Source organism: Sapajus apella, unplaced genomic scaffold (assembly GCF_009761245.1).
Source record: "Sapajus apella isolate SASKATOON/1434 unplaced genomic scaffold, GSC_monkey_1.0 scaffold43, whole genome shotgun sequence".
Taxonomy (NCBI): Eukaryota; Metazoa; Chordata; class Mammalia; order Primates; family Cebidae; genus Sapajus; species Sapajus apella.
The window spans coordinates 20,078,306-20,105,184 of NW_022436983.1; the positions used below are offsets into that span (position 1 = coordinate 20,078,306).

At 51.1% G+C, this 26,879-nt stretch overlaps 1 protein-coding gene across 1 annotated transcript in view; it reads right to left on the reverse strand.

Moving 5' to 3' along the window:
• Positions 1-26: 26 nt before the first annotated feature.
• SLC9A1 (solute carrier family 9 member A1) overlaps positions 27-26,879 on the reverse strand; it is a 57,394-nt gene continuing 30,541 nt past the window's right edge. Inside the window, exons 2-4 of the mRNA XM_032300234.1 lie at positions 6,216-6,676; positions 1,686-1,936; positions 27-279 (exon numbers count right to left, since the gene is read on the reverse strand). Coding sequence (XP_032156125.1) covers positions 27-279; positions 1,686-1,936; positions 6,216-6,676 — 965 coding nt within the window. The remainder of the gene's footprint in view (positions 280-1,685; positions 1,937-6,215; positions 6,677-26,879) is intronic.

The window sequence follows — 26,879 nt, forward strand, 5'->3', positions numbered from 1 at the left end:
AGCCCACTCACCCCCCACACCACACCCTACCCCCCTACCCTGCCCCAGCCCTGGCCCTCACCCAGCACGCGGGCGATGAGGCAGAAGAGCAGGGTGCTGATGACGAAGGTCCAGTTCCAGTGGTGGGAGCCGGCCACGGTAGAGACGCCGAGGAAGATGAAGATGAGGGTCTCACTGACGCTGCTCCACATCTTCAGGAAGTACTTAATGGTGGTGTGGGACTTGTGGGAGATGTTGGCCTCCACGTAGGGGCGCATCACCACTCCCGAGGCTATGAGCCTGGGGCAGGAAAGTGTGGGCTCAGGACTCTGCGTCGAGCTGCACCTGCCTGAGCCCCTCCCTGGCCGGGGGTGATGGGGCCATGACCAAGGTGCCCGTGTTCCGAGCTCCTTTATGGGCCGGGGGCCTGCTGCCTGCTTTACACCCTGTTCCCACTCATCCCGGCATCAACCCTACAGACAAAGGTGTATCCCTCCATTTTTAAACAGTGATCTTGGCTAGGCTGGGTGGCTCACACCTGTAGTCCCAGCACTTTGAGAGGCCAAGAAGGGTGGATTACTTGAGGCCAGGAGTTCGAGACCAGTCCTGGCCAATGTGGCAAAACCCTGTCTCTTCTAAAAACACAAAACTTAGCCAGCCACGGTGGTGGGCACCTGTAATCTCAGCTACTTGAGGAGCTGAGATGGGAGAATCTCTTGAACCCAGAAGGTGGAGGCTGCAGTGAGCTGAGATTGTGCCACTGCATTCCAGCCTGGGTGACAGTGGCACCATGTTAAAAAAAAAAAAAAAAGATAAGGGGTCTGACTCTAAGAGAAAGAAAGTTACCTGCCCACTGTCATGCTGCCTCTGGGCAGCAAAGCCAAGACACAAAGCACACTGTGTCCAGCTCCAAAGCCTGCACCTTTGCCCTGAGGGCACATATTGCCTCTCCACCCAATAGGAGTCAACGGCACAGGCCCATGGTATCTTGGAAGTTTGTTCTCCTCAAGGGTGGCATCTGCCATTGCACACAGGGGTCTCTGCAGGGAGCTTTGTTCCAAGCAGCTGCTTGGAGCTTGGAGTCCTCCGAGCCCAGCACTCGCACCCAGGCTCTGCTCCTGGGAGCCAGGGGCCCTGAACCCCAGTTGTGCCTTGCCTCTGTACTGGAACCCCTTTGCCCCTCACTGCCTGTCCACATCCCATTCTCCCCATTTCCAGGCCCAGTGGGGCCTCAGGACCGCCAGGACTCAGGCCTGGTGAGACTCCTTGCTTCCATAAAGGCCTCCAGCCTCCAGCCTCCTTACTGGGGCTGCTGAGGGGACTCCCTTTGAGACAAGTGAAGTAGCAGGGCTGTGGCTTTCCTCAACTGGAAGCTTAGTGGCTTCCAAAGTTTTTCCCTCCTGTGCCCTGGGCTTGCCCTTATGTAGGTCACTTTTGCTTCATCTGCTCATAGCCTGAAATGCCCTCTCTCTATTCCTGGACCCCGGGGTGCCCAGCAGAAGTACCCCTCCTTTTTTAGGAAGCCACTGATGACCTTGGCCATTTAAATGGCTACCAAGCAGGTCTGGTGCCTGGAGCTCATGTCTCATCCCTGGAGCTCAAGGCTGGGCCCTGGGAGCTCCATGACCCTACGAGCCTGCGGAGATCAAGCTGGCAGCCTCTGCCCCCACCCCACCAAACCCGCTGCCTGCTGTGCACAGACTCACGCCATGATGCCTGACAGATGGAAGAGCTCGGCTGACAAGTAGGCCATGTAGCTGTACAGGAAGACGAAGAGCGGCTCGATGACCCGGATGTGGGAGGTAAATCGGGAGGTGAAGGCTGCGATGACCCCGTAGACCACGCCCACAAACACCCCGCCCAGGGCCACCACGAAGAAGCTCAGGAAGCCGAGGAAGATGTCCACGATGCCCACGTGTTCGTAGTTGGCAAATTCTTCAAAGAGGTGATACAGGACCTGGGGAGGATGTGCAGATTGGTGGGTGGGAGGAGAGGGCCCTGGCCTCATGGCTTCCTGGGGTCTACCCAGGGCAATCCTGTCCCCTCCGTTAACCATGGTCACAAGTCACAAGAAGAGGCCACACGGTAGCAGAGAACCCCTACTGCCAAGCAGGTGCTCAAAACCTCGGCCTGGGGCTGAGGAGCTTGCTCTGAGTTGGCTGCGTGCCACACTGTTGAAGGGGTGGCCCTGGGGAACTCTACGACGACCCTGAAGCCAAACTGTCTGGGCTGGAATCCTGGCTCGGCCACTCCTGAGCTGTGCACAGGAAGCAAATTCATCTCCCTGTGTTTCAGTTCTCCCATCTACAAAATGAGGATAATCACGCCAACTTTTAGGACTGCTGTGAGGACTAAATTAGTGAGTAAAGTGCTGGGAACCAGGTTAGCTACACCTGCTGCTATCAAGTCTGCCTCTCACCACTTGACCCTGGGCACATCGTGCCCATCACTGGGTTTCAGTCCCTCCTTCAGCACAAAAAAGGCAAGTTCACACAATGAACTAGAACATGATTTCTTAACCTCTGAAGCTTTCCAAAAATACACATGTTCAGGCCATACTGGACTTGGACTCTCTTGGATAGGGCTAAGGAATCTCTATGTAACAAGCTCCCCAGGGGCTGCAATGAACAACCAAGTTCAGATGCTATGGAACTAGAGGCTCTCTGAGGCATCCCTGTCTCCTGGGATGGGAAATAGATGGTCATTGCAAAACTATCATCAGATGTTTAAGTGGCATTTCATACACTGTAAAGCCCTTTGATTTGGCCAGGTGTGGTAGCTCACGCCTACAATCCCAGCACTTTGGGAAGCTGAGGTGGGCAGATCACAAGGTCAGGAGATCAAGACCATCCTGGCTAACACAGTGAAACCCCATCTCTACTAAAAATACAAAAGATTAGCCAGGTGGGGTGGCACATGCCTGTAATCCCAGCTACTTGGGGGGCTGAGGCAGGAGAATGGCTTGAGCCCAGGAGGCAAAGTTGTGGTAAGCCAAGATTGCACCACTGCACTCCAGCCCTCCAGCCTAGGCGACAGAACTAGACTCTGTCTCAAAAAAAAAAAAGCCCTTTGATGGTCTTTATCCAAGTTGACAACAACCATGCGAGGCAGGTGGGTCAAGGATGCTCCTTGGCTAAACTGAGGTTCACTGTGGTAAAACAACATGCCGGGCCCCCCAGCCCAGAAACAGAACTGGGCCCAGAGCTTGTTCCCTGACAGCCATGGGCTGAGACCTCCCCAGCAGACAGCTTTGAGGATCTGGCTCCTATTGCTGGCTTCCTGAGCTGCCTGGCCTACTCAAGTCTGTCCTAGACAGCTCTACCAAGAACAAGCAGGGAGTTTCCAGGCCTGGGGGAAAGAAGGGGAGGACCTGATGATCCATGAGAGGGGATCCTCCAAAGCCCCCAGGACCTAGAGCAGGAGGAAGGGACTGTGAGGAGTGACCTGCTCCAGGGCACAGACCTGTGACCAGGCAGCTGAGGGTTAGCCTCCAGCTTTACTCTCTGGGAAATGGAGCACTTGCACCCATGCCCAGAGCTTCAGAAAGGCCTGACTTGGGCTAAGCAGGAAGGGGAGATGCTGGGCACTGGCCAGGCCTGATGCTGCCCGGCCCCAGCAATCTGGGGGATAGGGCAGGGCTCTAGCAGCAGACTCATTCCTGGACTGAGGGGATTCATGGGTCCTCATGGTCCACCACATGGGTCCATGGAGTGGGCACAGACGGGAAGGTCCTCCTTTCTGGCCTGGTGCTATTATCCCTGGAACTACAGAGAAGCAAAGTAACACAGTGGTAAGCCCTTGGGCTTTGGACTTAAGACTACAGATTTGAACCTCAGCTATATCATGTATCAGGCTAATGTAATCTCTCTGTTCCTCAGTTTCCTCATCTCAAAGAACTAGGATAATAACTGTGTCAACCTCATGGAGTAACTGCATAGATTAAAAGACGCAACACAGGCCGGGCACAGCGGCTCACGCCTGTCATCTCAGCACTTTGGGAGGCCAAGGACGGAACATCGTCTGTGTCCAGCAGTTTGAGACCAGCCCAGGCAACAAAATAAGACCCCATATCTACAAAATAAATGAACAAATAAATAAATTAGCTGAGTGTGATGGCCAGCACCTGCAGTCCCAGCTACTTGGGAGGCTAAGAGGGGAGGATCATTTGAGGAGTCTGAGGCTGTAGTGAGCTATGATTGTGCCACTGTACTCCTGGGTGACACTGTGTGACAGAAGAAGACTCTGTCTCTAAATAAATAAATAAAAATGAGGCAATACACATTCAGACAAGAAGCACCCAGTGAACACCAGCAATCACTACCACCACTGCCATGGCCTTTGGGAGACATGACCATTGGTTCACAAGTGGCCAGGTCTGTTACCTATTCGATGCAACCATGCCCCAAGCTCCACAGTAGTGCTAAACTGAACCCCAACACCCAGATCCCACTGGAGTGGCCTTTATCTTTGGCACCCACTGGCTTCACAGACATTAGTGAGTATAACTCACTAATGTAAGTAACCCTGTAAGAAGCCTGGGAAGACAACAGACTACTGTAATCCTTGTGTCACAGATGGGGAAACTGAGGCTCATGTGGTAGCCCTGGGCAAGAGCTGGCGCTGGAGGAGGCCAGGACAAAGGCCTGCCTGCTCAGGCCAGGCTACTGCTCTGCCCAGCTCCATGAGTAGGCAGGGGAGGAACAGGAAGCCGAAGCTGCTGGCAGCTGAACACCAGTCTGTCTCTACTCTGAGGTGTTGCAGAGGAGGGAGTCATGGCCTGAGCATGCACATGTGCCCTTGAGCTTTCCTGTGTGTGCAGCTGCTCTGAGGGGGACAGCTTAGGAGGGGATAGGAGTGTTCTCACAACACAACGTGAGTATGCACATGCACACATCTGTTTCCCAAGGAAACCGGCTGGGAGGAAGGGTGTGTGCGGTGTATATGGTGTCACCAAGTGAAGACCCTGGAGGAAAGCACTAATCCTCTGCCACTTTGTAGCTATCAAAGATGAGGCCCGGCCGGGTGTGGTGGCTCACGCCTGTAATCCCAGCACTTTGGGAGGCCAAGGCCAGCAGCTCACCTAAGGTCAGGAGTTTGAGACCAGCCTGGCCAACATGGCAAAACCCTGTCTCTACTAAAAACACAAAAATTAGCTGGGCATGGTGACACATGCCTGTAATCCCAGCTACTTGGGAGGCTTAGGCAGGAGAATTGCTTGAACCTGGGAGATGGAGGTTGCAGTGAGCCGAGATTGCGTCACTGCACTCCAGTCTGGGAGAAAGAGCAAGACTCCATCTCAGCAACAACAACAACAACAACAACAACATGTGAGGCCCACAGAGGTATAGCATTTGCTCAAGGTCACACAGCAAGCAAGTGGCCAACTTCTTTTACTCATTACCTTCTGGAGATTTTGGAGACAAGGCCCTTCCCATAATCTCTGCCCAAAAAACTATGCACAAACCAAATTCTAATGTAAGATATAGCCAACGTGAGAGCTGAAAGGCCCCTCACAGATGATATGGTCTGTGAAGAGGAAACTGAGGCACAGAGAGTACAAGTAATTTGCCCAAGATCATATTAAAATATTAAGTGAAGGGCCAGGCTTAGTGGCTCAGGTCTATAATCTCAGCACTATGGGAGGCTGAGGCAGGAGGATCATTTGAGGCCAAGAGTTCAAGACCAGCCTGGGCAACATGGTCAAACCCCACCTCTACAAGAAAGTTAAAAAATTAGCCAGGTGTGGTGGTGCATGCCTGTAGTCCTAGCCACTTGGAAGGCTGAGGCAGGAGGATCTCAAGCCCAGGAATTTGAGGCTGCAGTGAGTTATGACCACACCATTTCGCCAGCCTAGGAGACCCTGTTTCTTAAAAAACAAAAAGCAAGTCAAGTCAAGGGGTGAGCACGTAATCCAGCAAAACCGAGAGCTCAGGCCCTGGGGTCAGACAGACCTGGTTCAATCACAAATTGGTTCACACTCCAGTAGGTTATTTTACTTCTTTGGGCCTGTTTCCTCCTCTGGAAAATGAGAATCAAGCACCTCCTAAGGCAGCCATGAGGACTTAAATGAGATAATCCACGTCAAAGGGCTCAGCATGGTGCCTGGCACACAGGAAGCAGGAATGGTCTTAGCTGTTTTTATTACTATTTTCTGCAGGCGGATGAGGGATTCACTGCTGGGACTGGATTTGGGTTTGTACCCTGTTTGGACATGGGCATGGCCCTAGCCTCCTCACCACAGTGACGGCGTCATTGAGCAGGGACTCCCCAAAGACAAGGATGTGCAGCAGTTCATTGATGTGAATTTCCTCAAAGACAGCCAGAACCGCCACGGGGTCCACGGCAGAGATGATGCTGCCGAAGAGCAGGTTGTCCAGGAGGCCGATGTTGTTGATCTGCTCACCGCCCACCAGGCAAACGGCGTACATGAGGCCGCCCAGGAAGAAGGCGTTCCACAGCGTGCCCACCACAGCAAAGATCAGGATGGTGCCCAGGTTTTCTGTGAACTGCCGCAGCGGCAGGAAGTAGCCCGCGTCCAGGATGATGGGTGGCAGCAGGAAGAGGAAGAAGACGTCGGACTGCAGGAAGGGGGGTGTCTCGCCTACGCCCTTGATCAGGCCCCCCACCAGCAGCCCCACCACGATCAGCAGGCAGCTCTCCGGGACGATGCTTGAGATAGTGGGGATCACATGGAAACCTGCGGAGGGCGAGAGAATGGGAGGCCATGGGCTTTCGGAGGAGCCAGGAGAACAGAAGGTTGGGGACGGGCCAGGGAGGAGGAGCGCAGCTGGCGAGAGGTGCACAGGCTGGGTCCCAGAGGGCTGCTCTGTTAACTCTCTGAGCCTCCCCTTCCTCGCCTATAAAATGGAAGGGACAATGCTAGCTTCACAGCTTTGCCATCATAAACCAAGTGACAGTGTTTTTAAAGCACTTTTTTTCAAAGGATATATACATGCTATCTCTGTCACTGTCATCAAATGTTAGAAAGCAGCATTCTATATGCCTCCAGAAGGCAGAAATTGTAAACTGATTACTGATGTGCCAAGTATCTAAGGGCATCACCTACGCCTGAACCCAAAGCATTTTTCCAGGCACAAGTTCAGGGAGGCACAGCTGAGCTCAACCTGAGGAATAACAATCTAACAATTCTGTCTGAGGGAAGATGGCAATTCCCTATCATGGAGCTGTTTAAGCAGAAGGCAGACAACCAGCTGGTGGGGAGTGGCATAGGAGACAGAAGAAAGCACAGAAGAATCTAAGAATACCAGCACGGGAAGGAACTCGGGGATAATGAGGCCTGGGGTCTGCAAGCCTGCAAAACAGTAGGCTTTCCTGCTGAGTCCAGGCAGCTGTTCGAGACACAGCTCAAGGATGTCAACGGCAACCAGCTTTGGCAGGTGAGATAAACTCTATTTGCTATCCTGCTTCTAGCTCAATGCCATCCACTTTAAAGATGGGGCAACTGAGGCTCATAAGAGGGAAGGGACTTGCCCAAAGTCACACAGCAAATGGGGAGCAGAACCAGAACAGAACCCAGGTCTGATGACCCAGTTCCCATCAAACTGCACAGTTCTGTAATTCAAGCTCTCCTATCTTTCCCTTCCAGCAAGGCTTCTGCACACCCCTCTGCCTGAGACCCACCAGCCATCTCCCCAGGCCATGTCCTGGCCAGCGGCAGGCCCCTCTGCTGTAGTCCACCTGGAGGCTCCAAACCCAGAGCTGAGAAGTAGCAAAAATCCCCGTGAGAGGGCCTCTCTCAGTACCAGGTTTGGCCCCAAGCTCCTGGGAATGGTTTTTATTGTTTGTTTTATTTTGGTGTGGGTAAGTGGGTGGAAAAAACCTGAGCATCTAGTTGCATGTTGGGCACCATACTCCCAGGGTCAGCATGGCCAAGAAGGTATGACCCTTTGCTCAATAGAAAAGCTCTCTCTGGCCTGGCACAGAGGCTTATGTCTGCAATCCCAGCACTTTGGGAGGCTGAAGCAAAAGGATCACTTGAGGCCTGTAATTTGACACCAGCTTGTACAACACAGGGAGACCTCATCTTCGCTTAAAAAAAAAATAGCTGGGCATGGTGTGCGCCTGTAGTCCCAGCTACTCAGGAGGGCCAAGGCAGGAGGATCGCTTGAGCCCAGCCTCAAAAAAAAAAAAAGGATAAGGATGAAAGCAAAGCTGTCTCTCCTCCCCTTCTCTATCTTGCAAGCTCCGTGCAGGCAGATGCCATAACTGCTTATCATCATATACCCAGGGCTAGGACATAAGAGGTGCTCAGCAAATATCTGCTGACTTGAAAATACACAGGGCTGGGACATCACCCAAGATTTCTGATAACCTGTCTGCCTGGCCAGGCCTCTGCTCTCATTACTTACTCTTGAGATCCTTGGGACAGAGGAGGAACTTCCCTCTCCATGCTCAAAGCCCTTCCTACACTCACGTAGGGATCTGGGCAGTGCTAGTAGAGCTACAAGTCAAAGTTCACACTCCTGACTGGGCACAGTGGCTCACGCCTATAATCCCAGCACTTTGGGAGGCCGAAGTGGGTGGATCACCTGAGGTCAGGAGTTCGAGACCAGCCTGACCAATATGGTGAAACCCCATCTCTACTAAAAATAGAAAAATTAGCTGAGCGTCATGGTGCGCGCCTATAATCACAGCTGCTCAGGGGGCTGAGACAGAAGAATTGCTTGAACCCAGGAGGCAGTAGTTGCAGTGAGCTGAGATCTTGCTACTGCACTCCAGCCTGGGCAACAGAGCAAGACTCCATCTCAAAAACAAAAAAAATTAACACTCCGAACACTATCCAGGCCCAGAATCCTGGCACAGTGCCAACCAAGCACCCTGGTGACACTCAAAACACATTAGGAAAAAAAGATATCTCCATCCTAGGCCAGGAGGACCTCATAACCACCCTGTGCATTCTCCTGATTTCAAAATAGACCTGACCAAAAGTCACTTTTTGTTCATCTACCTCCTGTATCAATAAAAGCGAAAATAATTCCAAGATCACCCCTTTTGCTGAAAAGTCCCCCAGTCTTTGTACCATCCACCAGTCAACATCCAGTGTGTAGCTGGCTGGTCCCCTGGGAAGGGCTAGTCATGTTGGGCCCAAGTCTCTCTTGCTGTAGAATATAAAGCCCACATTTTCAGCACTGCCTCTGTCATCTGGTCTTGCCTCATGTCCCATTCTCCCCACTGTCAACTCAGGTTTCAGCCTTGCCAAATTCCTTGCAATTGCCCCATATGAGCCACATCCTCTTTTGTCTGCCAACCTTTGCCTAGTCTAGTTCCTCCCTCTAGAAAATCATGCCTCTACCTCTACCCCCACTGTATGTGGCTGACACCATATCCTCTGCCTGCCTCCTCCCCCAGGAAGCGTTCCCTGACCACCACGTCTGCACAGGTTAGGGCAGGAATCTTCTGGTGCCTCCCTCTCTCATAATCTTCAATCCACAGTCATCTCCCAGGTTCCTCTCTCTCTCTCTCTCTGGCACTTACTGAGATCAGTCAGACAACCCAGGCAGAAGCAGCTGAGACAAGACAATGGCACAACACCCCAAAGACCTGCAGCATGCTGGAGGGGAGTCAGACACCGTGCAGGGGGGATAAGCAGGCATGAGGACAGCAGAGCTCCTACAGGCAGGGGTCAGAAAGCAGCTTCCCAAGGCCAGAAGTCCAGCTCCAGCCAGCTGCGCTGACCCATCTCCACAGCCTCCCTGCCCCTGCCCTGGTATTAGCACCATCAGCTGCCTTAGGAGAAGGCACAGTCTAAAGAGCTAGTCCAGGGCAGGCAGATGATGGCTTCCATCTCCACCTAAGAGGTCAGGCTCTAAATATGCCTCCTACCCCCACTCTGTGCCATCAACCCAATCCACAGAGCTTTCTTGGCCCCATAAATCACCATATAATGCCTGGGAGACCCAGACAAGAGTTGGCCACAGCTGTTGCCTGGGGAGGGGACAGGCATGTGAAACAAGCCAAGAGCAGCAACATGAAGAAGGTTCCTCAGCTCTGAAGGCATCCCATGAGTCAGAACTGTGCTGGGAGCCTGGAACGTACTCTCTCAGTCCTCACCACAGCCCTTGGGATGGGTATTGTCCCCATTTTGCAGAAGACAAAGCTGGTTACGGCGCTTCCCCAGTGTCGAAGGGAGAACCCTCTATTGTAGCTTAGGGGTCTCAAACTTGTAGCAGAGAGCGCTAATTAATTCTTTACTCAAAGCTCGGTATTTTCTCTGAACCAGGCCATAATGGACACTGGGGATATTGAGGTGACTCAGACTCTGAACCTCTGAAGCAGCTGATGGGGAGGGTCATGCTATTCCAGACCTTGGAGCCTCTATGGCCAGGCAGACAGCTGGCATTTTATTGGACACAAGAAAAACAAGATGTGTCCCTCCTGACTACAGCGTAGGGACTTCCTTCTCCTTTAGCCAGCTCCAGAATACCTGGGGCTGGAGCCGTGTTCCTGGAGCTGGTTTCCCTGGCCTTCCTGTTCTGGCTCTGGTGCTCAGTGAGCTGAAGGAGCTCTAGGCCCTAATGGGCTCTCTGGGACCGAGGGGAGGGGAGGGGAGGGCCGGCCCAGGCTGAGGAGGAAGGTCTGAGATCTACTCTTGGCTCCCTGCCTGCGGGTAGGCGGCAACATTACTGGAAAGCGCTTCCAGAGCTGGGGAAGAGAGGGATTCTGTCATCAGGAGGAGGCTCCTTCAGGAGCAATGGCTCAGGGAAATGGGGAACAGCCCCTGGGCCTATGCTGGGTTGTATCCCTCCCGACGCCCCGACTCCACCAACTGCGCTCACCCTGAATCTCTGCAGAGTCCCTACAAAGTGCAGGAGGCTTGCTGACATCCAGTGTGGTGAAAGGGGCACAGAAGGATGGCTGGGGCCACTGGCACCCTGACAAAAGCCCCACATGGAGGCAAGATCCCAGGATGACAAGAAATGAGGCAAAACTTTCAGAGCCCAAATGTGCAGCAGCAGTGATGTCACCAGGGTGAAATCAGGGGTGGGAAGAGGCAGTTAGGGTAAGAACTAGAGACATGAGAGCTGGAATGGATCTTGGAGAACATCTAAATTCTCTATTAGTCAGGGAAATGGAGACAGAGACAGCCAGTGACCTGTCAATGGTCACATGTCCAGTTCTACCCCAACAGTCCCGTGGCCTGCACAAGCCACACAGCCTCCTTCGAGGACGTCCAGTCCTCCCAGAACAGGGAGGCACAAAAGTGTGGAATTCAGCATCTCCAAGCCACAGCCACAGGCCAAACCCTCTGACACAGTTCAGAGTTGGCTCTCCTTTTAGAAGAGGCAGGAGGAAGGGAGAAGCAGTTTTCATTCTATCTAGTGTAGGTGGTAGCTGGAATGAACAGTACACACACACACACACACACACACACACACACACACACACACACTCTCTCTCTCTCTCTCTCTCTATCTCTTTCTCTCTCTCTCTCTCTCTCTCTCTCTCGCTGAGCAGACGTTTCACCAAACTTCCACTTGATAGGGGTCTAGCCCCCTGCAGCTGCTCTGCACCACAAGAATATTTTATTTACATCTCATTGGACGGTCCCCATCTGCTGAGACTGGCTCAGTGGAGCAGGCAAGGTTGTCCCACCTCACCCTGAGTTGCCAGGGTGACCAGACCTGCCTGATCACCCTTCCTACAACCCTCCCCTGGCCTGGGAAGTCAGGGGAGTGCTAGGAAAAGGGGTCTCTTTGGCCCACAGTGCCAGGTAATCAGGGCCCCAGGGGCACACTGAGGGCTCTGTCGCCCTACTTCCAGGCCTGAGGACTGCTCTGGGGCTGCAACTCGGCCAGGTCCCAAGGGATTCCTGGTTGCACAATGATTCCATTTCTTTAACTCCCTCTTCAACTGCCCCAGCAACCAGTCTCCACTACAGCAATGAAAGGTAATACTTCCCAATGAAAGCCCAGCACTCTACAGTTTACAGCAGCACACTCTGATACCTCTTAACCCATTTGCTCTTCACCACAGTTCTGAAAAGTCACAATTACCATCCCCTTATTTTACAGATGAGGAAACTGAGGTGCAGAAAGGTTAAGCAACTTGCTCAAAGTCACACAGCTGGTAACTGGGATTCAAACCCAGGCAGTCTGGCTCCAGAGTATGTGTTCTTGGCCACTTACTGTATCATCCCTGGCTTTATTCTTACTTTGTTTTTAAGACTAAAGATTCCCGAAGCAGTTCCCAAAGGGCCAGAGGTAGGTATTTCTTTCCATGAGCTCTTCTCCAGGGAAGTTTCCCACTGCTCCCCTTCTACTCTAGTGGCCTAGTAAAGACTTCATGAAATCCTTCCTATCTTCTAAGGCTGCCCACTCCAGGAAGCCCTCCTGAGTTAACTCAGCCAGGAGGGATCAATCTTTTCTACCAAACGTATGGAGCAAGAAGTGATAATTATTCAGACTCTTCAGGCCCTGCCTGGCTGATCTGCGCTCAGCCCTGGTGTCCACTGGGGCTGGGGGATCCATGGGTCTGTGAGGGCTCTCTTTTTGAGTCTGATTCTTCTCAGGCTGATTCTTCCTACCACCAACGTCAGCTATGAGGACCAGGGAGAAAGATAAGCCACATTAAGATAGACAGCCTCAGCAGCTTCACAGCCAGACCTGCAGAGGAGACAAAGACAAGTGGTACTAGCCACCCCACCGTATGTTCCCACTGTCAGAAAACTGAGTTCTAAACAGAGTACAGCCACAACTTGCTGAGTGGCTTTAGACAAGTTACTTTACATCCCTCCCCTCAGAGTTTCTCCATCTGTGTAAAAGCCTATTTCAGAGGGTTTCTGGAGTACAGAGGAGATAAGGATAGAGAACACGAAGCAATGATGGTACTCAATGTTAGCCAAAGGTGGTGACTGCTATTACTATTGCAATATTCTCTAAAACCCACGTATAATACAAATCACTGCATTATCATGACCTGTTGGTGTATATGTGTCCATCACTGGGTTATATAAGCCCTCTGAGGGTAGGAATTGTCTAGATTCATGTGGGTCTCCAGCTCCCAGCACAGAGTAGGCATCAACTGTTTGTGAACTGAAACAAAACTGACCCCAGCACTTTGGGAGACCAAGGAGAGAAGACTGCTTGAGGCCAGGAAATTGAGACCAGTCTGGGAAATATAGTGAGACCCCATCTCTACAAAAATAAAAACAAAAATAATTAGCTGGGTGTGGTGGTGTACGAGGCCGGAGGATTGCTTAAGTCCAGGAGTTTGGGGCTGCAGTGAGCTATGACAGCATCACTACCCTTCGGCCTGGGAGATAGAGTGAGACCTTATCTCTAATTTAAAAAGGAAAAAAAATGGCCGGGCGCGGTGGCTCAAGCCTGTAATCCCAGCACTTTGGAAGGCCGAGGCGGGTGGATCACGAGGTCAAGAGATCGAGACCATCCTGGTCAACATGGTGAAACCCCGTCTCTACCAAAAATACAAAAAATTAGCTGGGCATGGTGGTGCGTGCCTGTAATCCCAGCTACTCAGGAGGCTGAGGCAGGAGAATTGTCTGAACCCAGGAGGCGGAGGTTGCGGTGAGCCGAGATCGCGCCATTGCACTCCAGCCTGGGTAACATGAGTGAAACTCCGTCTCAGAAAAAATAAAAAAATAAATAAATAAAATTAAAATAAAATAAAAAAAAAAAAAAAAGGAAAAAAAAATGAAGTAAACTTTACCTGTTAGATGTGAAGTATGGGAAACGAGGAGGTGGGGATGGGTCTGGACTTTCAAGACTAAGTGGTGTTCTCAGAGCAGGGACCATTTGAATTGGGCTTTGAAGGATCAATACAAGTTTGCCAGAAGAGAAGGGTTTGTAGCCTTTAAAAAGTCTAGTCTATACTTCCTGAATTTGAATGTTGGCATAGAAATAACAAAATAAAATTTTTTAAAAAGTATAGTATAGTACCTTGCACATAGTAAATGGATATGTCGGTAATGAAAGAAAGAAAAACAAGTAAAGAAGGCAATAAGCAGGAAGGCAGGCTGACTTCGCCAAGCTTTTGCAATATCCAAACAAGGGCGCTCTTGTGAAGATAAATGAGATGTCGTATGTAAAACACTTAGCACAATACCTGGTACATGTGTCTTTGAGTCTCATTTCCTCTCTGTAACTGGGATGATAATGATTAAAAGCAACTTTGAGATAATTTAATTATGACTCCCACCCCACAGCAGAAACTCAATGAATAATACTTTTAAAAAATGTAGCAGCTGGTTGGGTGTGGCAGTTCACTGTCTGTAATCCCAGCACTTTGGGAGGCCAAGGTGGGTGGATCACCTGAGGTCAGGAGTTCTAGGCCAGACTGACCAACATGGTGAAACCTCATCTCTACTAAAAATACAAAAATTAGGCCGGGTGTGGTGGCTCACACCTGTACTCCTAGCACCTGGGGAGGCCGAGGTGGGCGACTCACCTGAGGTCAGGAGTTCGAGACCAGCCTGACCAACATGGAGAAACCCCATCCCTACTAAAAATACAAAATTAGATGGGTGTGGTGGTGCATGCCTGCAATCCCAGCTACTCAGGAGACTGAGGCAGGAGAATTGCTTGAACCCAGGAGGTGAAGGTTGCCGTGCCAAGATCACGCCATTGCACCTCAGCCTGGACAACAAGAGTGAAACTCTGTCTCAAAAAAAAAACCCCAAAAAAACAAAAAATTAGCTGGGCATGGTGGTAGGCGCCTGTAATCCCAGCTTCTTAGGAGGCTGAGGCAGGAGAATCACTTGAACCTGTTAGACAGAGGATGCAGTGAGCCAAGATCGCACCATTGCACTCTAGCCTGGGCAACAGAGCAAAAAAAGAAAAAAGACAAAATCTCCAGCACACAGGCGACAAACACTGGGCACTTAGAGAATCTGATGCAAGGCTCTGTGCAGGGGGCTTTTTACATATCCCCTCTCATTTCATCTCACATCCTGACCCCCAATTTGATAGATTAACAAATCCAGGTTCAGAGAGGTGAAGTGACTTGTCCAAGGCTACCTAGCTGGGAAGTGGCAGGGTCATAATTAGAATCCAGGTCTCTGAACTGCTAGATCTTTGGGCCATGCTGCTTCAATGAAAACAGCTTGTCAGGATCACCAGGAAGAGAAATCAAGTCTGCAATAAATATGCCTCCCCCACAAAAACAGCCATAAATAAATCTGTTCCAAGTTCCTGGGCAGGCATCCTTCCCATACCCAAGGCAATCAGTCTCTCTCTGTGGCTTTCCCCATCATTCTTCCAAACAGCACTTTATTTCTTGCTTGTTTCAATCCACATTTCAGGGAGTTCTACTATGTTGGAAAGACAGGGTCTCACCCTCTGGGATCATCAGGTCTGGATGGGAAAGCAGGTAAAAAGCTGTCAGAAAACACAAGCAGCATACACTGAGCTACCTGAGCTGTGGAAAAGAGAAGACTGCATCAGGAGGCCATAACCCCAGGGGCCCCGCTCTGCCCTTTAGTAACCATGAGCTTCAGGTCAATCACTACACCATGAAGAGCCTCCATCTTCTTGTCCGTAAACAAGTGAGAACAGGGTCTAGACGTAGGAGCACCTTGTCCACTGTGAAGTGACAAAGATAACTGAGAAAAGAGAGGCAAGGCAGGCTGGGGGGCCTGGGCAGCCCCTGGAGTGATAAGCAGCAATTTACCTGGCAGCAACTCCCCTTAGAGACCTGGCGAGAGAGGCTGTTCCAGAGGCAGGCATGTTGTGATGGAAGACTCCAAGCTCAGGGACCTTGGCACTGGTTTACAAATCCCTCACCACGCATAGCCTCTCTCTCTCCACTTCGTTTCTCCTCTCACCTGTCCCATCTACATCAACTCCCTGACTCCAGTTGCCAGAAGTCCCCAAATCCCACCTCTAAGCAAACAGTGGGAAAGGGAAACTCTTCCTCATCTGGAACTTCTACCCACCTTTCAAAACTCAGTGCAGGGCTGGGCATGGTGGCTCACACCTGTAATCCCAGCACTTTGGGAGGCCAAGGCGGGCGGATCACCTGAGGTCAGGAGTTCAAGCTCAGCCTGGCCAAGATGGTGAAACCCGTCTCTACTAAAAATAGAAAAAATCAGCCAGTGCGTGCCTGTAGTCCCAGCTACTCACGAGGATGAGGCACAAGAATTGCTTGAACCTGGAGGCGGAGGTTGCAGTGAGCTGAGATCGTGCCAATGCACTCCAGCCTGGGCGACAGAGCAAGACTCTGTCTCAAAAGCAAAAACAAAACAAAACAAAAGAAACAAAAAACCCAGTGCAGGTGTCACCTCCTGGGGAAGGCTTCCTGGAACCACATCCCACCCTGGGATGCCAGCCTGGCATCCCAGCACACAGCTCTGGGCCCCCAAAAAGTGATGCTCAGAAAAACAGGGTTAAGGGAATGATGACCACTTCCTGAAGGATGTAGGACTACAGTTTGGTCTCAAGAGTGGGTGACTAAATGGAGAAGAGTATGAACACATGAAGAGAGGAAATCTCAAAAGCCTTCTGAGAATCCTGAAGCCTGCAGCCAGCCTAGAGATGAGAGTGAACAGTGCAGGAGACACTGGCACATAGGCCTGACCCAGGCAGACCAAGGAAGGAACTGAGTCAAGGAGCCTGAGCCAACACAGCAGGCCTCAGAGGGTACCCTGACCTTCAGCCTGCCACCGAATGCCCCATCCTAGCCTGCAGCCTGGTTCTCCCACCACCAGCCTTCTCCCTGGGTCTCAAGAACCCATTTCTGTAATCCCTATACCACCCCAAGCTGGAGCAGCACCTCTTGGTATATCTACCCCGACCTTCCCAATCATCCCAGCTCTGCATAAATATTTGTTGAATAAATTTCACTCCAGCAGCTTGCCCCTCCCCCTGCAGGAAAAGCGCTGGATTAAGAGTCCTCATGCAATGAAGCAGAAGATGACTCACGCGGGAGAAGGGAGGGACAGGGACTGGGCTGGCAGCAAACAGCCCGTGTGTGTTGACAAGAGGCAGAGCTCTAACAGGCCCAACAGTGCCTAGCAAGGGAGAGGTGCCAGGCAGCAGGTGTTTACCTGGGGAGGCGGTGGGGGGCAGCTCAAGAGGTGGGTTTTACTTGGGGCAAGGGTAGGACCTCAGGATCCAAAGACTCTCATGGCTGGACTGGGTGTCTGGTAGGTGACCATATGATACACACTGGTTTCTTTTGATTTTCTCAGAATGGAAATATATTGCTTTAGTGACTTTATTGATTGAGACAAGGTTTCATCTTGTTGGTCAGGCTGGTTTCAAACTCCTGACCTCAGGTGATCCACCCGCCTCGGCCTCCCAAAGTGCTGGGTTACAGGTGTGAGCCACCGTGCCTGGTGGTGATTTTAAATAAAACACATGGTCATTAAAATTTTTTTCTAACAGCATGTAAGTGTTTAAGTAGAAGGAGAATCATCTCGCAGTGATTCTGCCTCTTCCCCTTTACCGACCATACCAGTCTCCCCCATAACCAAATCTCTATTAAGTCTGGTATATATTATTGCAGACTTTTCTGCATCTATAGGATATTTAAAATTATGTGTGAATGGTAAATCACACAAGCTGTGTTAAAACTGCTTCCATGGGTCAGAGACTGCATTAAGTACTGAGGCATCGCATTTAATTCTCTCAACAACCTTAATGCAGTAAGTATGATTATTATCATCATTTTATTATTATTGGACATTTTTTTTTTTTAAGACAGTCTCACTCTGTCAGCAGGCTGGAGTATAGTGGTGCAATCTTAGCTCACTGCCTTGAGAGTTCAAGCAATTCTCCTGCCTTAGCCTCCCACGTAGCTCGGACTACAGGTGCCCGCCACCACACTCAGCTAATTTTTGTATTTTTAGTAGAGATGGGGTCTCACCATATTGGCCAGGCTGGTCTCGAACTCCTGACCTTGTGATCCATCCACCTCAGCCTCCCAAAGTGCTGGGATTACAGGTGTAAGCCACCGCACCTGGCCTAAAAATTTTTTTTGTAGAGATGGAGTCTCACTGTGTTGTCCAGGCTGGTCTTGAACTTCTGGGTTCAAGCGATCCTCCTACATTGGCCTCCTAAAGTGCTGGGATTATAGGCATGAGCCACTGCACCAAGCCTATTATCCTCAAGTACAGAGAAGGTCAGGGGATGGTCACTTACTTGCCCCGTAATATGGTTTGGCTGTGTCCCCACCCAAATCTCATCTTGAATTGTAGCTCCCATAATTCTCATGTGTTGTGGGAGGGAACTGATGGGAAGTCATTGAATTCTAGGGGCAGTTTCCCCCATACTGTTCTCATGGTAGTGAATTAAGTTTCATGAGATCTGATGGTTTTATAAGCCTTTTGCTTGGCTCAGTTTCTCTTGCCTACTTTGACGTAAGACATGCCTTTCGCCTTCTGCCATGATTGTGAGGCCTTCCCAGCCAGGTGGAAGGAACTGTGAGTCTATTAAACCTCTTTCCTTTATAAATTACCCAGTCTTGGGTATGTGTTTATTAGCAGCATGAGAACAGACAAATACACTCCCAAGGACACACAGCCATGGCTACAGAGCGGTGTTCAGAGCCACTGGAAGCAGGGCTGACCCAACTCCTCCTACCTCCTCCCATGCCTTGCCTGTGGAGCAGCCTCACTGTACGCATGGCTTTGGCTGTGCCACAGTAACTGAACAGCTCCCCTCAACAATGGCATTAGGGTGAAGGCTGGTTTTTCATACTCTGATATCCTCTACTAAGAGCCTCAGGCAGGCCTTGCCTGTGTTCCGGGCAATGAGACCAGAGAGCCTGGTTTCTCAGCTTCTGGTTTCTCTGCACCTTCGTCTAACCCCATGGTACCACTGACATTAGAAAAACCTAAATGACAGGCTGGGCATGGTGCCTCATGCCTGTAATCCCAACATTTTAGGTAGGTGAGGTGGGTGGATTACCTAAGGTCAGGAGTTCGAGACCAGCCTGGCCAACACGGTGAAACCCCATCTCTACTGAAAATACAAAAATTAGCCAGGCGTGGTGGCACATACCTGTAATCCCAGCTACTTGGGAGGCTGATGCAGGAGAATCAATTGAATCCAGGAGGTGGAGGTTGCAGTGAGCCGAGATTGTGCCACTGCACTCCAGCCTGGGTGACAGAGTAAGACTCTGTCTCAAAAGAAAAAAAAAAAAAAAGACGACGAAAATCCTAAATAACATTCAGAGCTGGGTGCTGTGGCACATGCCCATGATCCCAGCTATAAGATAGGCTGAGATAAAAGGACTGCTTAAACTCAGGAGTTCAAGACTGCCTGTGCAACATGGTGAAACCCCGTCTCTAATAAAAATGCAAAAATTAGCCAGGCGTGGTGGCACACACCTGTAATCCCAGCTACTTGGGAGGCTGAAGCAGGAGAATCACCTGAACCCAAGAGGTGGAGGTTGCAGTGAGACGCTAATGCTAAATGAATGAATGGATGAATGACAATCCTTATAAAGGAGGTCCTTCTTGGCTCCCCAGATTTCAACCTTGGAGTGTGGAAGAGGTGAAAACACAAAATGCTTGAGCTGGAAACGACGCTGAGAATAATGTGGTTTCAGGCCACCATATCCCTCCTTTCCCAGTGTCCCAGGTGTGTGGCTCCCCAGCTCAGGTGCACCCTTCCCCACACCATCTCCATCCCTGACCTGTCCTTGTCTCTTGCCAGACTGCTGTCGGGACTTACAGATGGTGTCAGACGCTCCAGGCACCAGTTTGCCCCACACCTGGGGTGGGACAGAGGTAGGGGAAGAAATAGAGGCTCAGTAAGAGAGCTTCCATTTCTAGAAACTTTAGAGTCATGGGAAAGCTAGATTTTTCTTTCCTTTTTGCTGGGAGTACAGCAGAGCTTGCAAAATGCAAATCTGAGAGAAAAAAAATGAGTATACCAAATATCTGTGGTTCCTCGTATTGCTTCCAGTTGAAAGTCAGTTAGTTTAGAAGCTTAACAATGTGTTAAATCCATTATATATAACTTGAACTTGCTCAAAATCTCATCCTACTTGGCTACAGAGAGGTGGAGTATAGAGAGGTAGCAGTAGGAAAGCAACATGAAAAGAAATTCTACAATTTCCAGGACAATTGCTCTGCAGAAAGCAAGTCACAGTGTCCTATTTTCAGTGCTACAAGGAAAGCGGGGGAACGCAAAGGAAGAACAAGACCAAGGTGGCACTGGCTGAGTGAGGAAAAGAGACCAGCAGCCTCTGGGAGGCAACTGGGGCCCCTTCTATCCTTGTAGCTTAATCAGCTTTATGGGGTCTATTATGTGCTTCACAGCATTTGAAGGTAGTAATGGGGAAGGGGTGCTAGCCATCCTCCACTTGACTGTTTTAGTGACCTCTCAGAAGGGCCAGAAAGGCATCAGTGAGAGAAAATGACTCAGAGGACAGCTTGGAGTAGGGCAGCAAAGATGGGGAGTGTTCTTAGAGGGGTGGGGCATGAGCAGCCTTAGGCTGCTGTGTTATGGTGTGGTTTCTCCGACCTCAGTGACCTCACAAGGTTGTTGTGAGGATTACATGAGACCACAAACACAAAAGCACTGGGTGAACCACAAGACCTTGTCAGGGTGGGTCACCGTCAACTTGTCCCTTGGAGAGCCACTCCTCCTCCAAGGTGCTACTCAGCAGCTTTTCCTAAATATCCCAGGGAGCAGAACCCAGGTGCGCTCAGTTCCGTGGGCCTGCAGAGCCTGGGACCACACAGCCCTCTATTAAGAGTCTGATGACACGGCATAATTGGTTGGTCTGTCTCCCTCTCCAGACCACAAGCAAGTTTCTCCCTGCAATTAAGGGTAGGGACCCTGGCCTATTCATCTGTAACTCTCCAGGCCTCAGCATGGAGCCTGACACATGGTAAGGATAGACTTGTTGAGGCGGCAGAACTGTTTGAAGCAGAAGTCCTGTCTGGTTTTACTTTTTTGTCCTCTCTTTTGTGTTTTTTTTGGGGGGGGTGAGGGGTTTAACTTAATCTCCAGTGTTTGGCACTAAGCACATGCACACTAAACTCCAGCTGAATTGGCCTCTTCCTTGAAGGAAGGAGGAGAGTTAGGCACCAAGAAAGCCCGGCAGGCAAATCAGCAGCATCTGGAAAGGCAGGACAGGGAAATGAGTGTAGTGTAGGCAGAGGATTTCTTTTTTGGCTGGGGGAGGGGATGGGGAAAACAGAGTCTGGCTCTGTTGCCCAGGCTGGAGTGCAGTGTTGTGAACACGGCTCATTGCAGCCTTGACTTCCTGGGCTCAAGTGATCCTCTTGCCTCAGCCCCCCAAGTAGCTGGCACTACAGGCGTGCACCACCATGCCTGGCTAGTTTTTGTATTTTTGGTAGAGACGGGGGTTTCACCATGTTGCCCAGGCTGGTCTCAAACTCCTGAGCTCAAGTGATCCGCCTGCCTTGGCTTCCCAAAGTGGTGGGATTATAGGCATGAGCTACTATGACTGGCCCAGGTAGAGGATTTCTACTGGAGCAAATAGCAGTGGACTGGAGAGGAAATCATTACTTACATGCTGTAAAGCAGCCTTTTCACTCATCCTCACCACAAGCCCCAGCAGTAGGCAACAGATGACAGAACAGACATTGAGAGAGGTCTAGACGCAGGCCCATGATCACATGGGTAGCAGTGAGACAGGTCACAAACCCGGAACTGTTGACTCCCAGTCCAGTGCTCAGTCAAGGTCAGTTATGAAAGGCCTCAAGGCCAGGTGCGGTGGCTCACACCTGTAATCCCAGCACTTTGGGAGGCTGAGGCAGGTGGTTCACCTGAGGTCAGAAGTTTGAGAGCAGCCTGGCCAACATGGTGAAACCCTGTCTCTACTAAAAATACAAAAATCAGTTAGGTGTAGTGGCACACACCTGTAATCCCAGCTACTCGGGAGGCCGAGGCAGGAGAATCGCTTGAACCCAGGAGGCAGAGGTTGCAGTGAGCCGATATTGCACCATTGCACTCCAGCCTGGACAACAAAAGTAAGACTTCTTCTCAAAAAAAAAAAAAAAGGCCTCAAATATCCTGTGGGGAGAAAATTCCCAATCACACTTTTGAGCCAGGCAGAGTTGCTAGAGGGCTCTGGCCTGGGGAATGGCCTGAAATTCTGCCACCGACACCTCAGGGAGGTGGTCAAGGGAGACAGCACTGGTCACCTAGGCTCAGCACCTGGGGTAGGGCAGAGTTGTCCAACCACACAGCCATTTAGTGTCAGCTCCAGACAGCTGGCACTGCCTCCTGTACAACACCAGGAGGACGGGTAAACCCTCCCCCATCCTACCTCCAAATGCCTCAAAAGACCAGAAAACTACAATTCAGAGAAAAGAAAGGCCTGAGTCAAGCCCAGGCTGGGGATCAGGGGACCTGGGCTTCGGTCTAGACTCAGCCACTAACTAACTTGAGCCACTGAACAAGCCCTTGCTTTTCTTGGTCTTGGTCTCAGTTTCTCCATCCTCGGGGGCTTGTTGACAGCCTCTCTCTCTCTGACATCTGACTGATGAATTTTGCAGCTGGACAAAGTCGGGTTCTGTGATACTCACCATCTCTGTCCATGCCAGCAACTGCAGCATCTGGGTACAGAACAGTGTTCGTGCCACAGCAAGCTTGCACGAGACAGCAGAGGGCAGCATAAAGAGCTCTGGACGGTCAAGCAGGGAGGTAGTTTCTGTCCCAATTCTAAATCTTAACTTCTGTGTGACCTATGGCAAATCACGGTACTGCCCTGAACCTTGATTTCTTCCTTCCTAACACTGGGATGAATAATGTCTATGGCACAGGGTTGCTGTAAGAGGAGAGAATAGAGATAAAAACACTCAGAAAAAAAGCAAAAACAAAAATATATGCCCAGGCCGGGTGAGGTGGCTCACACTTGTAATCCCAGCAGCTGGGAAGGCCGAGGTGGGAGGATCATGACGTCCAGGAGATCAAGACTATCCTGGCCAACATGGTGAAATTCCGTCTCTACTAAAAATACAAAAATGAGCTGGACGTGGTGGCGCATGCTTGTAATCCCAGCTACTCAGGAGACTGAGGCAGGAGAATTGCTTGAACCAGGGAGTCGGAGGTTGCAGTGAGCTGAGACCATGCCACAGCGATCCAGCCTGGGGACAGAGTGAGAGACACTTCATCTTAAAAAAAAAAAAAAAAAAAAAGCTAACCCGGGCAACATGGTGAAATCCATCTCTACAAAAAATTTAAAAATTAGCTGGGCATGGAGGTGAACACCTGTAGTCCCGGCTACTTGGGAAACTGAGGTGGGAGGATTACCTGAGCCCAGAAGTTTGAGGCTTCAGTGAGCTAAGATCAAGCAATTCACTCTAGCCTGGGCAAAGGGATGAGACCCTGTCTCAAAAAAAAAAAAAAAAAGCAATTAATTATGACAACTCTGCTTTCAAAGAAGACATGAGGGAGCAGATAACAGAATCTTGGATGGAGGGGTGTGATGCCAAGGGGCTTCTCTGTTCTGAGGAAGCAGAGTGTGTCTGCCCTCTAGGGCTCAGCCTACTCTGCAGCCCAATTGTGGGTTCAACAAGAGCACAGCAGGGGTGCAAAACCAGAGGGGCTGGGCCTCACACTAGAGCAGATGTTACTTACTGCCTGGCACACTGTCTCTGGAGGCTCAGCCTTGCCCCACCGCCAGGGCCCATAAGTCCCACCACTCTGAGCAGCAGCCTACACAGGGCAGCTTCTCACTGGGGCTGGGTAGCCAGCACTCTGGGGGACTAAAGTAGAGGGATGGGGTCTGAGCTTGGAGGGCAGCTGGGCTAAGGGAGGTTGTCCCACGTGCAGGCTGGGAGATCCCGAGGAAGGTGGCTGGAAAGGTAGGTACCTGGAAGAATAAAGCAGCAGTACCCTCAGGGATCTGTCCAAAATTTCAACCCAAACTCAGCTACCAGCCAGGGGAGGCTGGACAGCCCCAGAGCTTTGAGAGCACAGGATTGGGAAGCTAGTCCTGCACCTGTTAGGCAGGTATCTTTGGCAGGTACCTAGCTTGGGTCTCAGTTTGTCTGAAAGTTGGGGTTCATAATCCCTTCTATCTCAAAGGGGTGTTCTGAGGATCCTGTGAGATTGCATATCTCAAGCTGCAGCTATTAAAAAAAGCACTCAGGCTGGGCACAGTGGCTCACACCTGTAATCCCAGCACTTTGAGAGGCAGAGGCAGGTGGATCACCTGAGGTCAGGAGTTCGAGACCAGCCTGACCAATTAGGTGAAACCTCATATCTACTAAAAATACAGAAATCAGCTGGGTGTTGTGGCATATACCTGTAGTCCCAGCTACTCAGGAGACTGAGACAGAAGAATTGCTTGAACCCAGGAGGTGGAGGTTGCAGTGAGCCGAGATCACGCCACTGCACTCCAGCCTGGGTGACAGAGTGAGACTCTGCCTCAAAAATAAATAGATAAATAAAAACAAAGCATTCAGCAAAGGGCCTCATTCCATCTCTGTGCCCTGGCCTCAGCCCTGCATCTGAGCACAGGAGACCCAGGCCACAGCAGAGGCAGCCGTGCAGAGGCAGAGCTTGGCACTCTGTCCCTGTCATCCCTGGCTTCAGGCTGAACCTGGCTGGCAGGAGTCTCCTGAGGTGCTAAGGGTGGGGGCTGAGGGAGGGAGATGCCCCCTAGAGCCCCACTGAACCTGCTTCTTATTACTTATAGAACCTATAAAATGTACAGGTCCCTGAGTACAGGTCACAAGAGCTGTGGATGTGGCTGGGCTTTATAAAAGCCAAATACTCCCGTGCATATGTAGGTTCCCTGAAACTAGCAGGGCAGGGTCCCAGAGGCAAGCCGGCAGCACCAGGGAGACAAGAGCTTCCCCTAAGCAGGCACCTGAGCAGGAAGCTGTCCAACTGTACAGCATTAAGGCTCCAGGGACAGCAGGCACTGCCTCCTGCACAATATCAGCAAGATGGGTAAGCCCTCCTGATACTGGATCCCCTATCTCCAGAGGGTCTCCCATATACTTCTAATAACAATCCAGCTGGCTGGACTCTGTGTGGTAGGAGAGAGAGTGCATGCATGGAGGGCCTCTCCCTGCCTTCTCTCCCACCACACTGGGGAAGTTTCTCACTTCGGGCATCTAGGAGCCACGAGATGTACTGAGTGGATAGGACAACTGAGCATGCTCAGAGGAGACTGCCCTTTAGAGGACACTGCAGAGAAAAGATGAGGACATGGCCAGCTGCAGGGCTTGGTCCTAGTGCCAGGAGGGCCCAGGGCTCTAGGAACAGCAATGGGAGGTCAGGTCTTTCCTGGGGGAGAAGAGGGGCAGCAAGAAGTCAGAGATTAGAAGAGGCAGGGCCCCCTGAGACCATCTAATCCAACCCCTCTGTTTCACAGATGCAGAGGATGAAGCCCAGAGAGGGGATGGAACTTGGCTGAGGTTACACAGCAAAGTGGTAGCAGAATTGGGACTCACACCCAGGATGGTCCACTCCAAAACTGTCCCTTGCTTGGAACATGGTGCCAACCCCCATTCCACTTCCACTTTTTTTTTTAAACTACCTTCTATTCACTTTGATGCTCTGTATACTTCAACCACATGATTCTCCTAGCAGCCCTCTAACACGGGGATCACCCTCCTCCTTCTACAGCTGAGGAAACCGGGGCAGACAGAAATGTTCTGATGCCAGAGCCATGACCGCAACCATGCTGCCTGCAGCTCTGAGCCCCAGTTTTCTGGACCAAATGGTGGGTGTGGGGAGCAGGTGTCCTGGTTCATTGCCAGGTTTATCACTCCTTTGCTGTATGACCTTCAACAGGTCACTCACCCATTCTAAACTGCTGGTCTCTTTAAGACCCCTAGCAGTACCAGTGTGCCCTGGTTCTGTGTGTGCCTTCAAGGAGGGAAGCAGGAGTTATCTGGCACCCTAGCAATGGGCAATGGAGCTCCGCTGGCAGTAGCTCCCCAGACTGGGTCTAGCTTGCAGGCCTCTGCTCAAAACCCATGTGCACCGCCGTGGGAGGCACAGTGCAGCCCTCCAGTGCATGCCACTGTGGGAAGGGGGAATTACTACCAAGCCCTGTGCCCTCTCATTTAGCCTCAGCAATGCCATGAGGTAGAAACTACTGTTTCCATTTTCCAGTGGAGAAATTGAGGCTCAGAGCTTAATGAACTAGCTCAAATGACACACACCCAGTAAATAACCAAACTGGTATTTGATCCCAGAAGCCAAGCTCGGCCCTTGAGCCAGGCCTGGTAACTGCTTCCTGCTGGCACTCTGGTCCTCAGGGCACAGGTTCTAGAGTAAGAGCCCATTGGTGATAAGCTGAGCACGGAGGGCCAAGGGGTCCAGGCAGGCTGAGAGGTTGCCTGCCTGCCTGCCTACTTGTCTGCCAACCAGCCCACCCCATAGAACTAAGTGCCCCATGCCCAAGAAGGAGATAAGGAAGGCTTTGTCAGTGCCTGCGTCCGCCTGGCCTGTGCTGGCTGCTGAGACTGGGCAGGGCCCATCATGTGATCCTGCACATGGCACTGGCACGAGGTACACATGCCTCCCTGCAGCAGGGCAGGGGAGATGCCCGGGGCAGCCAGAACTGAGGAAGCAGCCACCACTGGGCAGGACATGGAGGGTCAAGAACTCAAACAGGAGCTGTGGTTCTTTTTTCTTTTTTGCCACCCTGCCCCCGGACAGTGGTTCTAATCAGCCCAGTCACACAGCTTCCAGTTGAAACACTGGCTGGGTGTGGCGGCTCACGCCTGTATTCTCAGCACTGGGAGGCTGAGGCAGGAGGTTCACTTTAGGTCAACAGTTCGAGACCAGCCTGACCAATATGGTGAAACCCTGTCTCTATTAAAAAAAAAAAAAGGCCGGGCGCGGTGGCTCACGCCTGTAATCCCAGCACTTTGGGAGGCCGAGGCGGGTGGATCACGAGGTCAAGAGATCGAGACCATCCTGGTCAACATGGTGAAACCCCGTCTCTACTAAAAATACAAAAAATTAGCTGGGCGTGGT